Raw genomic sequence first — 17739 nt, forward strand, 5'->3', positions numbered from 1 at the left:
TACAAAAATCCCTACAAGTTAATTGCGCTTTAAAAATGCCTTATTTGCACCCCCTACAAATTTTGAACGAAATTTAAGATCTACCAAAAATTGCAGACATAGAGGCATGTAACGGCCCAAGACCCACAAAATTCGCTGGCGCTGTCCTCTACTAAACTCGACAAAAAGTCAGCCATTTTCTATTCTATCTAGGTCAGGGGTGTCCAAACCTCTTGCAAGGACGGCAAGATTTAATAAAGTGAAGGGGCCCAGGGGCCAATAGTTTTTTTGGACATTTTTTAACTACATAAATTTCATGCAAATACACACTGCTGTAAAATAAATTTCATGTCAACAACTCTAAAAACACAAATTCTGCCTTTCATTCATATTTGAAGAGTCAGATAACATTGAACAAACTGTATGAAATACCTTAACATGAGTCTAAAATTATTTTTGCCTCATGAACATTTGGAACAGGAGTTATAAGTAATGCAAAGTTGTCTGTTATTATTAAAACTTAAAACAAGTGAACTTTGCTCTTGTCATTTACAATATCTTTCAGAAAGTAATCGTTTGTGTCACGTCTACAGGTTCATAACATCAGCAGTATTAACATGGCCACTTTGTAATATTTAATATTAAGTAATATTTACTTTTGATTTACCTTTGACTCATAGACCCGCGTGAAGACTCACTGTTGTGATGTCAGTTCAGCTTGGAGCTGCTTCATTTTATCAGCGCGGTCACTCCCTGTTAGCTTGTCGTATGTGTTAGCATGTTTAGTGTGAGTGTCTCTTTAGGTTGAAATCCTTAAACAAGGCAACCGTCTCTTTAGAAATTAGACAAACACAATTGCCTTGATTTTCAGTGAAGAAGTACCATATTTTTCGGACTATAAGTCGCGTTTTTTTTCATAGTTTGGGTGGGGGGGGCGACTTATACTGAGGAGTGACTTATAGGTATGCGAATTTTTTCATACATTTTCAAAAATTAAAAAAAGAAAGTGAAACCGCGATAAACAAACCGCGATGTAGCAAGGGATTACTGTAATTTCAATTTCAAGTGACGTCAGCAGCGCGGCGGTTGTTTACATAAAGGAAAAGATTCGATCACGGGATGTCGAAGATGACGAAGGGCCCCACGTACTACCGGCATCATTAGCGGCTTTGTTAGTAAGTGACACGGAGGACGAAGAGTTTGAAGGATTTAATGATTTGGGTGAAACAGAAGGTTTGAAAAACTATTATGGCTTTTTACGCACGCCTGGTCCTACTCTACGGAGCTCTCTTTCACCTCCATGGATGGAGGTCTGGGGCCGGCGCCCAGCCGGGTGGCTGCCCCGGGACGGTGGATGGGGCTCGGACATGGCTTTTACGCACGCCCGGTCCGATTCTATGGAGCTCTCTACCACCTCCGTGGCTGGATGTGCCACCTCCGGGGAAGGAAGTCTACGCCGCCACACGCTTGGAAGTCGACGCTGGTGCTTGGGTCCTTGTACTTTGTTAACGCTACAATATATACTAGATCTGTGGAATAACGACAATGCTGAAGTCAGTGCGCACGCGCGGCGTTGTTGACAAAGGACGAGGAATTTGATCGATGGATTTAATGATTTGGAGTGACACAGATGATTTGATAATATTATTGCTCATATAATAGTTATTTGATATATAATTTATGTATCATTATATGGGCCTGTGGAATATTTTGAAGTGCAAGCGCCGTCAGCGGCGCGCACCCATTGTTGACATAAAGGACGATCGATGGATTTAACACAGATGGTTTTATAAACGTGTTATTTATGTAATAGTTATTTGAATAACTCTGAATGTTACGTCAGGCCCGTTCTCAGCTCTTTGTTTCTGTTTAGTTCACGTTAGCATACCTATCGTTTAGCCTGTTGTTGCTCGTTCATGTCTGTTCTTGGTGTTGGATTTTGTCGAATAAATTTCCCCCAAAATGCGACTTGTAATCCGGAGCGACTTATATATGTTTTTTTTCACGTTATTGTGCATTTTATGGCTAATGCGACCTATATTATAGTTTAGTTTGTATATATATAGTTTGTCGAATAAATTTCCCCCAAAATGCGATTCATACTCCGGAGCAATGTTTTTTTTTTCCACGTAATTGTGCATTTTATGGCCAATGCGACCTATATTCCGGAGCGACTTTTAGTCCGAAAAATACGGTATTGTAATTCCCTCTTGAAAGTGACGGCCCTCAATATCAACTTTCCTCGTTTTCTTTGCAGTCGCCTTGGCAGAAATGAGCGGAGAGGGGTGGTGCTGCCACCTTTTGGTAATAGGAGGAATTACAGATTCAAGTGTCATGATTTTTTTATTCAGTTTAACAGTGCAAGCGGGCCATAAATAATACATTATAAGACCGAAGCTGCGGGCCGTATGAAATCTGACCGGGTGCCAGACTTGGCCTGTGGGCCGGACTTTGGACATGCCTGATCTAGGTCTATTCTATCTAGGTCATTCACCGAACCCCTCTTTAATGAAAAATAAAATAATTTCTTTAAACTCAAGACATAGATGTTTTTTTACTGATGCACAAAATGAGCCGTGCATGAACGTCACCTTGTTCAAAGAACAAAACGACTTCTTGTTCAAAGAGCAAAACGACTTCTGCTGTTGCCTTTGCAAGACCAGTTCAGATATTCGTCACCACCAATGTACACGATAAATCAAGTGTGTTCCGACCTCCGCAGTGGAGGCTCTGCCGAACCCCTGAGACCGACTCACCGAACTCCTAGGGTTCGATTGAACCCAGGTTAAGAACCACTGATCTAGGTCAATCTGCCTACCATTCATGATTTTAGGATGTGAGAGGAATCCCGATTACCCGGAGAAAACCCACACAGGCATGGGTAAAACATGCAATTTTCACACAGGAAGGCTCGAGCCACAATCAGCTCCTTTGAATTGTAAGGCGAATGTGCTCACCGGAGATGTACTTCATTTTAATTGTAAATCCCAATTCCAATGTGCCAGTATCCCAACGTGCCAGTAACACAATGTTGCCAGGGCTGCAAGGCCCTTTGTAGCTGCTCACAGCTCTTTTTTTTTTTGTTTTTGTTTATTCATCCATATATTTTTTTTTCATCAAACTTTAAAATGTTTGAGCTTATCCTAACCAATACCAAAAAGTCCCAAATAGAAAATGTTTTTAAAAATACTTTTTTTAAATAATAGTAAATGTATTTAATAATACTATCACAATGTGTTTTTGTATAGTGCGTGCTATTTTCCTTGTTGTAAATATAGATTACAAAATGTTTTGATTCTTGGATGGGGCAAAATTCCATTTATTTCAAAAGGTAAAGGTGATTTGAGGTGTTTTGAGTTCCTAGCATGGTCACAGAATTGAACTCATCTCAAGGCACCACTGCAATGGATTCTTCTTATTTAATAAATCTATTTGACAAATGACTATTTTTTCAATATGAGGATATTCTAATTTGTTCAGATGCTCAATAAGATGCGGGATCGGTGGAACATCACCGGTGTTTGGGAAAAACTTGAGAAACAAAAAGAAGTGATAACAGAGCCCCGTGGTGGTGGCAAGAACGACTTGGATGAACTACTTCAGGCTTACTACAATGCGATTAAGTCTTGTGAGAAAAGAGGTGAGGTTTCTTTTGTATTCATCCCTCAAGGTGATTTTCAACTCACATTGCTTTATATTTGAGCTGTTTTCTTAGCTTTTGGAAGCAGCAAGATACAAATTGTCACCATCTGGTTTCTAAGCTCCAGTTCTTTAAAGTTATCCACTTCACTCAACTTAAAGTGGAAGTCAACCGAAAGACTAGTTAGACTGTGCAGTTCACCTAGGCAAAACAACGTTTTCTGATTAATATTTCGTTGGTCGACTTGCTAGCGCCTGAAAATGACATCTTAATTTTCAGGTCTCATGTCACAACCAATACGGCTCACCAGTTTTCTCAAGCTTAGTCGTGATTGGTTGTGACCCAACAGTCGACAGCAAGTGGCAAAATCAGAATACCATATTTAGAGTAGTAGACATACCCCAGTAAGAGACATATTGCAAATAATTTTTTGGGGGTGACTTCCCCTTTTTGAGTGCAGCTCCAAATCATTTTAAATTCCTTTTATTGTACTCTATACCAGTGGTCTCCAACCCCCGGGCCGTAGACCGGTACCGGTCCGTGGATCATTTGGTACCAGACCGCGCAAGAAAGTATAAATATCTTATTATTTGCATTTTATTTATCTGAGTCTGAATGATCTTTTATTTTGAAAAATGCACTGGATTCTCTCCTACACCTACTGGTGCTAAAAAGATTGGGGGTCGCTGCTCTTCTCTTGTGGTGCATATTTTCACTCCCGGTTTTGTTCCCATAGATGGTGCTCTGTTCATGGCTGTGTGTCGGGGAAAAGTGAGTGAAGGACTGGACTTCACAGATGACAATGCCAGAGCAGTGATCACTATTGGAATCCCATTCCCAAATATTAAAAATCTCCAGGTAGGTAGTGGGTGATCAACTGTTGCTGTTAATCTATGATACTTTCAAAGTAACACCGCGAAAGATTCAATTTCTGTTGATTATTGCGGTGCCTATGGACAAAAAAACGGTAGTGTTTTGCATTAAGATGACCACATTTCCTGAGTGCCAGCGCGCAGTGTCGTGAAATCCTGAGCGCTCACTTGCCTGGTGTTGAACTGAAAAACGTTTTTGTTTCCACATAGAGCAGTGTATAGATTTTAAGTTTGTCAAAACTGTACACTTGTCTTTGTTGTTTTAGCAGTACTGCATGATGAAAGATCTCCAAATCCTTTTTGTCAACTTTTTGTGTTTAAATTGCCAACGTTCCTATGTTGATTTCTGAGTTCCTTTTAAAAATCTACACTCTCCTCAAACGTTTGTTGTAGACAGTAACCATTTGGGATTCACTTCAAATTATACATAATCAATATTTCATCTTTTATTTCCAGATTTACATCTAGCCTCAAGTAGCTGGTTTTTTTTTTTTTTTTTGGGGTATTTTTGCAAAAAAAAAAAGACAACATGGAACTAACTTGACTATTGAGTTAGTAGGAATAATGTGATAAAATAGCAGTTTATATTTTAAACAAATGCCTATGTTCCTTGCTCACTCAAGCAGACACATCTTAATGATTCACAATGATGTCAATTCATTTGAGAAACAGATGAAAGCCCCAGCAACCTCAGTGATGCCGCAAACTGCCACAGGGAGAGACATGTAGCTCAAAATTCACCACCCATTTAACCACCACCTCCAAAGTCAAGTTTAAAATAGTATTTAAGATGTCCTTTGCTGAGAGCCATGTCTTATAAAGGTCAAATATATTTTTCAGGATGAACAGGTTTCAGGAATCAAAGCCAAGGCAAGCAAGTGATCCCTTGACATTTTAACTAATCGCTTCTAGCTTGTTGTTTCTTGCACATTTTTGAGATTTGCTCCAAGCCAGAATTGGCTTTTTCACATATGTTACCTGTCATGTTAGATTGGCAATGACAGTGTGCAGGCCAGGTTTGTTAGAAGCCCAAATGCTACAATGGGTTAGGATTGGATTTAGATGACAAAATCCCCCTGGGCTACTGGCATTTTGTGCAGAAGCTGTCTCATGCGGTTCATGGCGGACAATCACTTTTGTTGGCATGTTTAGATAGATAGATAGATAGATAGATAGATAGATAGATAGATAGATAGATAGATAGATAGATAGATAGATAGATAGATAGATAGATAGATAGATAGATAGATAGATAGATAGATAGACGGGAAAGAACAGATTCTGTTTTTCGGCAGTATTCATACTGCAAAGTGGGTACCGTATTTTTCGGACTATAAGTCACATTTTTTCATAGTTTGGGTGGGGGGGCGACTTATACTGAGGAGAGACTTATATGTGAATCTTTTCACAAATTTTCAAAATTAAAAAAAAACGAAACGCGATGCAGCAAGGGATTATTGTAATTTGAACTGCAAGTGACGTCAGTGGCGCGGCGCTGTACTTGTTTCCATAAAGGACAAAGGATTCCATCACGGGATGACGAAGATGATGAAGGGTCCCACATACTACCGGCATCATTAGCGGCTTTGTTTGTAAGTGACACGGAGGACGAAGAGTTTGAAGGATTTAATGATTTGGAGTGACACAGAAGGTTTGAAAAATTATTATGGCTTTTACGCACGCCCGGTCCTACTCCACGGAGCTCTCTTTCACCTCCGTGGATGGAAGTCGGGGGCCGGCGCTCAGCCGGGTGGCTTTCCGGGGACGGTGGATGGGGCTCAGACATGGCTTTCACGCAGGCCCGGTCCTATTCTACGGAGCTCTCTTCCACCTCCATGGCTAGAAGTCGTAGGCCGGCGCTTGGCCTGGTGGCTGTCCGGGGACGGTGAATGGGGCTCGGACACTGCTCCTACGCACGCCCGGTCCTACTCTACGTAGGTCCCAGCCTCCTCAGTGGCTGGAAGTGCCACCTCCGGGGATGAATGTCCACGCCGCCACACGCCTGGAAGTCCACGCCGGTGCTTGGGGCCCTGTGGCGGTGAACTATTTATGTTATAGTTATTTGATGTATTTTATTTCGTGTAGCAAATTGTATATGTTTTTATCGTTATAGTTCAGTAGTTGTTGGCTCGTTGAGCTCTTGTTTTGTTAACTAAAGAGCCGTTTACCAAACCCATGTCTTTCCTGATACTTTGTTTACGCTAGAATATAGTTATATACTAGATCTGTGGAATAACGACGATGCTGACGTCAGCGGCGCACGCGCGGCGTTGTTGACAAAGGACGAGGAATTTGATCGATGGATTTAAGGATTTGGAGTGACACAGATGGTTTGATAATATTGTTGTTTATATGATAGTTATTTGATATATACTTTATATATCGTTATATGGGTCTGTGGAATATTTAGAACTGCAACTCACGACGAGTCCGACGTCAGCGGCGCGGCGCATACGTGGCATCGTTTCAATAAAGGACGATCGATGGATTTAATGAATTGGAGTGACACAGATGGTTTTATAAACGGAGCGACTTTTAGTCCGAAAAATACGGTATATAAAAGACTGAGCGCAACTCAATAGGCTTCTAGTGTTTCACTGTGTATTGATAATGATGGTGATTTTGTGTTTTTCCACAAGCACGTAGTACCTATCATGTGGTTCTTTCAGTATTTGAGCTGTGCTTAGTCATAGTGTTTTAGCTATTTGAAAAAAGGCAAGCCATGCTACAATGACTTTGTTTGATACACATGGAGGAACATTATGTCACATCCCTTTGTTCCTCTGGGCAAACTGATAGTACCTGTCAAGATTAGTCATAGCTCTGTTCAGTCACTTGCCCTTCATGGCTACCCCTCAGATGGCAGGTGAACTTTTCATTGCTCCATTTCAAAATGTTGATGCTAATAGTCAGCATTGACAGATTCCACTGGATGCAAGAATTGTTGTAATTTTTGGACAGGAATGACTTCCACTTCCATCCCCTCAATTTGTCATGGTATATCTCCCATACAGTATATGTGAGGTAAGATAAAACTATCCATAGTTTTAAGTTCAGGTTCATGTTACGACTAAAGTTATTTTCAGAATAAAATGCTGTTTCAGGCCATTCTTGTTAACATTTCTTCACAAATCAACATATTACATGTGCCCATGTATTAAATAAGTAAATAGTATAGACACCTCTCTGGGACATTAACAAAATACCCAAAGGACCCTGAGTATTTTTTTAACAACCCAAACAAAGATTAAATGTTGATAAATGTATTTTCAAAAGTAATTGAGTGGTCTTTTAATGGGTTTTGACAGAACCATTATCCATATCTTACAGAAGTTCCAAAGTTTACTATATAACGGTGTGTTACAGGTCGAACTCAAGATGAAATACAATGATCAGCACTCAAAGAGTAGAGGTCTTCTCTCTGGCCATCAGTGGTATGAGATTCAGGCTTACCGAGCTCTAAACCAGGCCCTGGGAAGGTAAATATGCTATTGTAATTTTATTGGTTTGGATTTAAATCTAACACTATGTTCAGAATGCAAGCAAATACAGCTCAAATCATTTTTTTTCCCATATGACCTGCATCTGTTCTTTCTTTATGACATCCTGAAATAGAATTTTAACAATACATCTACTTGATCAATGTGCCTGCCCTTCAATTTAGCTACATCGGACGTCGCTGGACAAGTGCACATCATTGCTGGGCAGTGGCCACTCATCAACACAGAAATTTTGTCGGATCGCAATCGATTGCACAGATAAAATTGACAAAATTATTGTATCCTCAAAATTCCTAATACCTTTATACTTTTTCATTCAAGTGTGAATGTCATTTTTAATCAACTCCCGCACGTCATCTACTGTTGGCTCCAGAGACTGCAAGCACGAAACATAGATAATGGCAATGAGGGAAAATAGATAAGATGACAATGCAAATATGGACACACTTTGGATTTAGCAAGAAAGATGATAATCTTAACAAGACGGCTACCGTCTAAAGCCTTTGGTATGACTCAACAGCGGCGGATGCCATGCAAGGTAGTGGGAGCAGGAAAGTTCAAAAAGGTTTTTCTGCCTTATTTATTCAAAAACACAATCAGTTACTAGGCATCAATGGATATTTATGCACATTTTGCGCACGTGGTTTGTAAATGAGGCCCATTGTAACCCTTTGCCGAAATTGTTCCATATACAAAAGATAATGTTTATTATTATTGTTCAGATAAAAAAGGAAAAAAAAGGCAGAAAAAGATGGCGCCCGTGATGGCAAGCCGTGTGCCTCGCTCCTTTGCTGTTAAGTCTTTTTCCCTGCTCCTGCTGCTTTCTGCCTACCAATATGTTTCTGCTCTGCTGACATTTGATCGCCAAACCCTCCTCAACCTTAGGGCTTGGTTTGAATCCCCACTGCTACCTGATCGCCCATTTTTTGGATCAGCAAACACCGGTGTTGTCAGACGTTTCTGAACACCTGCGCCGACTGTCTACTGTCTCTCCCCGGAGGGATCGCGACCGAACGTTCCAACGGACTCTGCGGCTCCGAACACTGACGCCGGCTGTCATGCCCTCTCCCCCAGAGAAAGTGCTCTAGAAGACGAGGAAGACGTGCCGGTGTGATTGTCCGCCTCAAAGCTCACCTGAGAGTCTCCTCCTCGGCTGAGCTGCGCCGCGGATTTTCTCCTCCTGTCCGGTTCGTGTGCGGCCGTTGGATCCAGCCCATCGTTCCGGTGCCAGCCCCGCTGATTGCTCCGGTGGGCGGACCTGCTACCCTGGCGCAGCTTAGGGCTGGAGCGTCGCGGAGAGGGCTTGTTTGCATCTGGCCTCCCGACGCCGGCTCCATCTCGCCCGCCTGGTCCTCCGCTCTTTCGGTTGCATCACGTCATCAGAGCGCCGACACCACGGTAACAAATAGCGCTGGAAACATCGCGAGACTTGGCCATATTGTCTGTTGAGGGAGGAGAAGTGTGGATCCCAGCCTGCTCTGTCCCATCCAGAGATCAATTCCACATTAATACTGAACTTTTTAATGCTCAGTCCCTGTCAAATCAAGCTTAGTCCATGATCACATTCTTGATAAAGATATTGACCTGATGTGCCTCACTGAGAACTGGCACCAACCTCAGGTTTTTTCATCATTAAATGAAGCCTGTCCCCCTGGTTACAGTTACCTGCAGAGAGCTCGCTGCACTGGCCGAGTTGGTGGCCTGGCAGTGATCTACCGCGACACTCTCAAGCTGTCTCCTCTGTCTCTACCTGAAGTGTCTTCTTTTGAATATCTGGCCTTCAAATCAAAACCTCCGTCCAAGATCAATGCTGTTCTTATTTACCGGCCGCCCAAACCACACCCATCGTTCATCCCTGAGTTTCATGACCTTCTCACCTCCCTCTGCTCTCTATCTTCCAATAATATAATACTGGGTGATATGAACATTTATAGTGATAATCCCTCCTCCCCCCTGGCAGCTGATTTCCTTCATGTGTTGGACTGTCTCAGCCTCACACAGCATTTTGATGCTCCCACACACGCCAGGGGCGCACTTTAGACCTGGTCATCTCAGACTCTCCCTCCATCAATAATCTGGCACTCCGACCACAGTGTTATTTCCATGGACATTTCCACTCACTAAACTCAGGCCATGTCCCGCCATCACTCAAAACTGCCGTTATCAAGCCTCTCCTGAAAAAAACCATCCTCGACCCAGAACGTCTCTCCAACTACCGGCCCATCTCTCTTCTTCCATTTCTGTCCAAAGTCCTTGAAAAAGCTGTTGCCATACAGCTACAGGAACACCTTCAACACCAGTCACTATTTGTAACTGTACCAGGCTGTCAGTGAACAACAGACGGCGCACCCTGACGGTTTCAGCGTCTTCGCTGGGGACTTTAATCATGCTAACCTGAAGTCTGTTTTTCCGAGGCTTCACCAGCATGTTAATTGTCCAACACGTGGTGACAGCTTCCTGGACCTGGTCTACTCAACACATAAAGTAGCTTTCAAAGCCGCCCTCCTCCCCCATCTTGGATTTTCTGACCATTTCACTGTTATGCTTTTGCCCGCTTACAGACAACTGGTGAAAGCATCCAGGCCGGTTCGCAAGTGGGTGCGGGTGTGGCCTGAGGGTGCCTCTGATGCGCTTCGAGACTGCTTTGGCGCTACTGACTGGGACATGTTTAAGCGGGCGGCCAATTGCAACGATCGGACAGACATAGAAGAGTATACTGACTCTGTTTCCTCTTGCATCACGAAGTGCATTGATGATGTGACTCACTCGAAATCCATTGTCACTCGGGCCAACTGGAAGCCATGGCTGACAGGGGCTGTCCTCAGGCTGCTGAGGGCCAGGGACGAAGCTTTCAGAGCGGGGGATGAGGCTGGCTTGAGGGCAGCGGGGGCCGACCTGTCCCGGGGCATCAAGGAAGCGAAAAGGGCGTTCTCTTTCAAGATTACCGGCCACTTCAAGGACAGCAGGGATGCACGGAGACTCTGGCGGGGCATTCAGACCATTACGGATTAAGAGCCCGCGCTGCAGAGCTGTGAGGGCGACGTCTGTCTGCTCAACGATCTAAACCGCTTCTTTGCTCGCTTCGACGCTCAGAACAGCACTTGCCTGCTGAAGACCACTCCCCCTCCACACGAGCGGCCCCTGTGCCTCTCTGCCGACAGCGTGAGGAGGGTGCTTGCCGCTATCAACACCCGTAAGAGGGCGGGCCCTGACAACATCCCAGGTCGAGCCATCTTCCCTTCATGTTTCAAGGCTGCCACCATCGTACCTGTGCCGAAGAAACCTGCTCCGTCCTGCTTCAATGACTACCGCCCCGTGGCACTAACGCCCATTATCATGAAGTGCTTTGAGCGGCTTGTCACGGAGCACATCAGATCCATTCTCCCCCCTACCATAGACCCCTTCCAGTTTGCGTACCGTGCCAAACGGTCCTCTGAGGATGCCATCTGCTCTGCCCTCCACTCGGCCCTCACCCACCTGGAGAGTAGGGACTCGTATGTGAGATTGCTGTTTGTGGACTTCAGTTCTGCCTTCAACACCATTGTGCCACAAAGACTCATCTGCAAACTCGACAAGCTGGGCCTCAGTACCTACCTCTGCAACTGGCTACTGGACTTCCTCTGTCAGAGGCCTCAGGTGGTACGTGTTGGCGACAAAATCTCCGCCAGCATCACGCTGAACACGGGGGACCCCAAGGCTGTGTGCTCAGTCCGCTGCTCTTCACCCTGCTGACGCATGACTGCACTGTGTCTTACAGCAACAACCGCATAGTGAAGTTTGCTGATGACACTACTCTGGTGGGTCTCATCACCAAAGGCGACGAGACTCAGTACAGGTTGGAGGTTGACCATCTGACCGCGTGGTGCATGGACAACAACCTCCTGCTGAACGTCAACAAGACCAAGGAAATTGTTGTTGACTTCCGGAAGGGTCACACCCAACACCTGCCGCTGACCATCGACGGTGCAGTGGTGGAGAGGGTGAGCAGCACCAGATTCCTGGGGGTACACATCAGTGAGGACCTCTCCTGGTCCGCCAACACCGCGTCATTGGCGAAGAAAGCTCAGCGCCACCTGTACTTCCTGCGGAAACTCAGGCGAGCAAGTGCCCCTTCGGCCGTCATGACTACATTCTACCGTGGCACCATTGAGAGCGTCTTCTCCAGTGGTATCGCTGTCTGGGGTGGTAGCTGCACTGAATACAACATGAAGGCCCTGCAGCGCATAGTGAACACGGCTGGTAAAATTATTGGTGCTTCACTCCCCTCCCTGAAGGGCATTGTTTATTTATTGTTTATCCATCACTCTTATTCATTCATTGTTTGTGCCTTCGTGTTTTATTTTCTTGTGTTGTTTACTTGTATGTACATTGTGAACTATGTCTTGTCACCGTGGGATAGGGGGAACGTAATTTCGATCTCTTTGTGTGTCTTGGCATGTGAAGAAATTGACAATAAAGCAGACTTTGACTTTGAAACCTTCCAGTCTGGTTTCCGCACTGCCCATAGCACAGAGACAGCACTGCTGAGGGTAACCAATGACCTCCTCATCTTCGCCGATTCTGGATCCCCCTCCCTGCTCATCCTCCTTGATCTTTCAGCAGCCTTTGATACCGTCGACCACCATATTCTCCTTAACCGTCTCCACACCAACATTGGTCTCCATCTCTCCACACTGGATTGGTTCACCTCATACCTCGCTGACAGGACAGAGTACGTCAGCCTGGGCTCCCCCAAGTCAAATACAGCCCCTGTCACATATGGTGTCCCTCAAGGATCTGTCCTAGGACCCCTCCTTTTTATTCTGTACATGCTCCCCCTGGGTCAGGTCATCAGCCGACATGACATCTCTTTTCACTGCTATGCCGATGACACCCAGTTATACCTCCGGACTGACCCCAATCCACGCTCCACTCATCATCACCCACACAGGCCCTTTCCAACTGCCTGAGGAGATTAGGGCGTGGATGAGTTACAACTTCCTTCAACTGAAAAGTTCCAAAATCAAAGCCATACAAATTGGCACCCCTCACCAGATCCAGTCATCACCCATAACCACCATCTCCGTCTCTGGTCAAGATATCCCCCTCTCCACCTCCGTTACTAACCTCGGGGTGAGGTTCAACCCACAACTTACCTTTACCAACCACATCAAACATCTGTACAAAACCTGCTTTTTCCATATCAAAAACATTTCTAAACTCCGCCCCTTCTTCACCTTCTCCGATGCAGAAAAACTCGTCCACGCCCTAATCTTCTCCAGGCTGGACTACTGTAACAGCCTGCTCATCGATATCCCCAACAAACACCTCCAGAAACTCCAATTCATTCAGAACTGTGCCGCCCGAACTCTGATGAAAACCCGCAAACATGACCATATCACCCCTATTCTTCAGCACCTACACTGGCTTTCCATAACATCAAGAATCCATTATAAGATCGCCCTCATTACCCACCTCTGCATCTACAGCAACACCCCTCAATACCTCAAAGACCTCCTTACCCCTCACTCATCCACCCGTAACCTCCAGTCACAAAGTTCCAACCGCCTCCATCAGCCCCGTACACGACTCCGCACCATGAGAGACTGAGCTTTCTGCGCCGCTGCCCCCCACATCTGGAACTCCCTCCCTGTGCACCTACGTCAACCCTAGTCTGTGGACACTTTTAAAAAGGGGCTTAAAACGTTTGTGTTTAGAAAGGCTTTCCCCGGCTCCTCATAGGTTTCTTTTATTGCCTCTGTGCTTTTATGCCTTTATGCTTTTAATCTGGTTTCTTGTGTGTTTTTATTTCTAGTCTTGTTTCTGTAGCACTTTGAGATTATTTTATGAAAAGCGCTTTACAAATAAAATGTATTATTATTATTATTAGATATATGAAGCACTTTATCAAAATGGTTTGTTTTGAAGTTTTAATACAAAAAGAACCAGCTTATCCTGATGAGGTAAGTTTGGGTTTAAAAGAGAACTAGTTTCTTATGTTGAACTTTGTTTATGCTAGAATTTTAAGAGAACTAGCTTGTTCTGCTCAAGGTTGTTTTAATTCACAAAAACGAATGAAATCGCACGCCCTGTTGACCAAGCTGAGAAGAGGGGCCCACCATGACGAGCCGGGACAGTTTGGCCTGATACCTAACACCCTCAGGGACTTTTATAGAACAACCTAGGAGCTTCCTGACCTCCGTTTCATGGCAGCTGCACGGAGAAAAAACGTAAGGCACTGAGAACAGTTGTCTGAACTGCCATGTGGGCCTGGGGTGGGGGATCTAAAATCTCACACCCACACTGTCACCTCTGGGGTCCACCAGGGCTCTATGCTCAGTCTCACCCTCTTCACCATCTACAAACCGGATTCGGTTGAAGTTGGGAAATTGTGTAAAATGTAAATAAAAACAAAATACAATGATTTGAAAATCCTTTTCAACCTATATTCAATTGAATACTCTACAAAGACAACATATTTAATGCTCAAGCTCATAAACTTTATTTTATTTTTCAAATAATAATTAACTTAGAATTTCATGGCTGCAACACGTGCAGTAGAAGTTGGGAAAGGGCATGTTTACCACTTCGTTACATCACCATTCCTTTTAATAACACTCAATAAAGGTTTTGGAAGAGAGGAGACTAATTCTCTTAGCTTCTCATGTGGAATTATTTCCCATTCTTGCTTGATGAACCGCTTCAGTTGTTCAACAGTCCGGGGTCTTCCCTGTCGTATTTTATGCTTCATAATGTGCCACACATTTTCAATGGGAGACAGGTCTGGACTGCAAGCGGGCCAGGGGATAAGCTGGACTCTTTTACTTCGAAGCCACGCTGTTGTAACACGTGCAGAATGTGGCTTGCTGAAATAAGCAGCGGTGTCCATAAAAACCATGCCGCTTGGATGGCAGCATATGTTGCTCCAAAATGTGTATGTACCTTTCAGTATGTACTTTATGTTGCCTTCACAGAAATGTAAGTCACCCATGCCATGGGAACTAATGCACCCCCATACCATCACAGATGCTGGCTTTTGAACTTTTCTGTGATAACAGGGGAGGTCCGCTTCCTCTTTGCTCCGGAGGACACGACGTCCAGTGTTTCCAAAAATAATTTGAAAAGTGGACTCATCAGACCACAAAACACTTTTCCTTTGTGCATCAGTCCATTTTACATGAGCTCGGGCCCAGAGAACCCGGCGGCGTTTCTGGATGTTGTTCATAAATGGCTTTTGCTTTGCATGGTAGTTTTAACCCGCACTTACTGATGTAGTGACGAACTGTATTTATTGACAGTGGTTTTCTGAAGTTTTCCTGAGCCCATTTGGTGATATCCTTTACACACTCATGTCGGTTTTTAAGGCAGTGCCGTCTGAGGGATCGAAGGTCACCATCATTCAGTCTCGATATCCGGCCGTGGCGCTTACGTGCAGTGATTTCACCAGATCCTCAGGACCTTTTGATGATGTTATGGACCGTAGATGTTGAAATCCCTAAATTCCTTGTAATTTTGCTTTGAGAAATGTTGTTCTTAAACTGTTCAACTATTTTCTCCCGCAAAGTGGTGACCCTCGCCCCATCCTTGCTTGTGAATTACTGAGCATGTTTGGGGAGGCTCCTTTTATACCCAATCACGGTACCAACCGGTTCCCAATTAGCCTAATCACATGTGGGAGGTTCCAAATAGGTGTTTGATGAGCTTTTCTCAGCTTTCTCAGTATTTTTTGCCACCTTTCCCAACTTCTACTGGACGTGTTGCAGCCATGAAATTCTAAATTAATTATTATTTGGCAATAAACAATTAAGTTTATCAGTTTGAACATTAAATATGTTGTCTTTGTAGTGTATTCAATTGAATATGGGTCGAGAAGGATTTTCAAATCGTTGTATTTTGTTTTTATTTACATTTTACACAATTTCCCAACTTCAACCGAATCCGGTTTGTACATGGATCCCCTCGAGTGTATCATCAGAAGACAGGCATGGACTCCACTTCAGGATTGACTTAATATTTGACTTTAATTTATTCCCTCTTGAAACATGAAGCTTACAGTAGACTTCTGTTCCGTTATTAGTACTTCTAACCTGTAGAGCACTCATTCATCACGCACAGCAAAACATGGAGTCATCTTTAATAAATGTCTTCATGAAATGAGGAGATCAAAAAGCCTCATCTCATTTCCCTGAAATATTTCTATCTTGTCTAGGATCGCTCCTCTGAGATGATAAAGAGATTAGCCTCTATACTGCCTGGCCATATTTACTTCTGTAAATTACATTCTGTTATATTGTCTCTTGTGTGCATGCGGTTCACTTTGGGGATACATTTTGGGTCACACACCAGATAGACAGAGGTTGCAATTAATACAGTATATAATGTGAAGGATTGCCAAAAAATCAGATTTCACCCCAAAGTCTGATATGAGCAGTAAACCTGTAGACTAAACGTAGCCTAACACACCTCATTTAACATACATGTCCTACTTATACAATTTTACCTGTTGTTCAGGTGTATTCGACACAGAAATGACTGGGGTGCCCTAATTCTTGTGGATGACCGTTATAGGAGTAATCCTAGCAAGTATATCAAAGGTAAGATTGTGTATTTAAATAATTTTCACTTAATTTACTTCAAGTTCTGTGGTAGCTTTCTCAACCTTAACTGTTTGATTTTGTCCATGTTTTAAATCAGTTGTTAATTACACTAAAATGATCTACCAGTCAAAACCTTTCTCATCTCGTATCTTTCTTAGGTTGCAGTGTGTATTAAAATGTTTTAATGTGCACCTCTTATTTATTATTCTAATTTCACATACTGATTTCAATGATTGTGTTCTTGAATGAATGAGCTGAAAGCGGTACAGGAGTGGCTCTGCAGTCAGCTGGGCCACAAAGTCAGGAGTTGGCAGCAAAGGTTGATGGAAAAATTAAAAATAAAGATGGAAAATGAAAAAATTGAGACAAGGCTGGTCTCGCACAGCACGTGGTCACGGGAGCTCTTCAGCATTTGCCAGCCTGATTTTTATCACCTGGCTGTTGCATTATCCTGGTCTCGCACAGCACGTGATAACGGAAGCTCTTTAGCATGTGCCTGTTTTTTATCTCTTGGCTGTTGCAGCATCCTGCCCTGTGTGTGTACCAGAACGATTCTGGCACGCATTCACCGAGGCAAGCCATCGCTGCTCTCTTCGTAGACACGTGGAGCGCAATCCACAGGGCTGGCCCAGCCAAAAACAAATAATGGCAGCTTGGTTGAAGCTGAGCCAAGTCGCTTGCCCATATGCTCGCAGTGAATCAAGGGAACCCGCCTCCCCATCAGAGAGGGGTCGTAAAAGAGGGTTCAGAGGAGTGTACCAGCAAAGAGAGCGAAAAAGGAAGTGGCCTCTGCTTTTATACGTTAGAGAAACCAGACATGCCCCCAGCTCAGGGATAGGCTGAAGGTTTCTGTAATCCAATACCAGCCGTAATTTGGACAATGGTTAAAATGGCTCACAGTTTTGGCATATAACAAATCTAGCTTTGAAACCTAATCAATGTTCAAGCAACCCACCATGAGTAAATCTGAAAGACAGCACATTTTAATTCTAAAATACATATAACTCATATTCCAATAGATTAATGTAGGTAAGGCATTGTGCAGACATAATCAGATATGCATCACAACATAAAACACAAATACAATCTCTTAAAGTTCTCAAAATTGCATACACACCATGTTGATGTGTCCGCCCTGAGACTGGAAGGTTGTGGGTTCAAACCCCGGCCGG

General features: G+C 43.8%; 1 protein-coding gene across 29 annotated transcripts in view; it reads left to right on the plus strand.

Moving 5' to 3' along the window:
• brip1 (BRCA1 interacting helicase 1) overlaps positions 1 to 17739 on the plus strand; it is a 280957-nt gene that overhangs the window by 148014 nt on the left and 115204 nt on the right. For 28 of the 29 annotated variants that reach the window (XR_007482710.2, XR_007482708.2, XR_007482712.2 and 25 more), the window contains 4 exons: positions 3460 to 3619; positions 4356 to 4477; positions 7858 to 7970; positions 16482 to 16564. Coding sequence is in view for 25 of the 29 variants with exons in the window: in XM_049725671.2 (XP_049581628.1) it covers positions 3460 to 3619; positions 4356 to 4477; positions 7858 to 7970; positions 16482 to 16564 (478 nt within the window). In the remaining 4 variants the exon portion in view is untranslated. Of the gene's footprint in view, positions 1 to 3459; positions 3620 to 4355; positions 4478 to 7857; positions 7971 to 8155; positions 8312 to 16481; positions 16565 to 17739 lie in introns of those variants that run through there. The other variant, XM_049725680.2, reaches the window with a different exon arrangement.

This window comes from Syngnathus scovelli, chromosome 7 (genome assembly GCF_024217435.2).
Source record: "Syngnathus scovelli strain Florida chromosome 7, RoL_Ssco_1.2, whole genome shotgun sequence".
Lineage (NCBI taxonomy): Eukaryota > Metazoa > Chordata > Actinopteri > Syngnathiformes > Syngnathidae > Syngnathus > Syngnathus scovelli.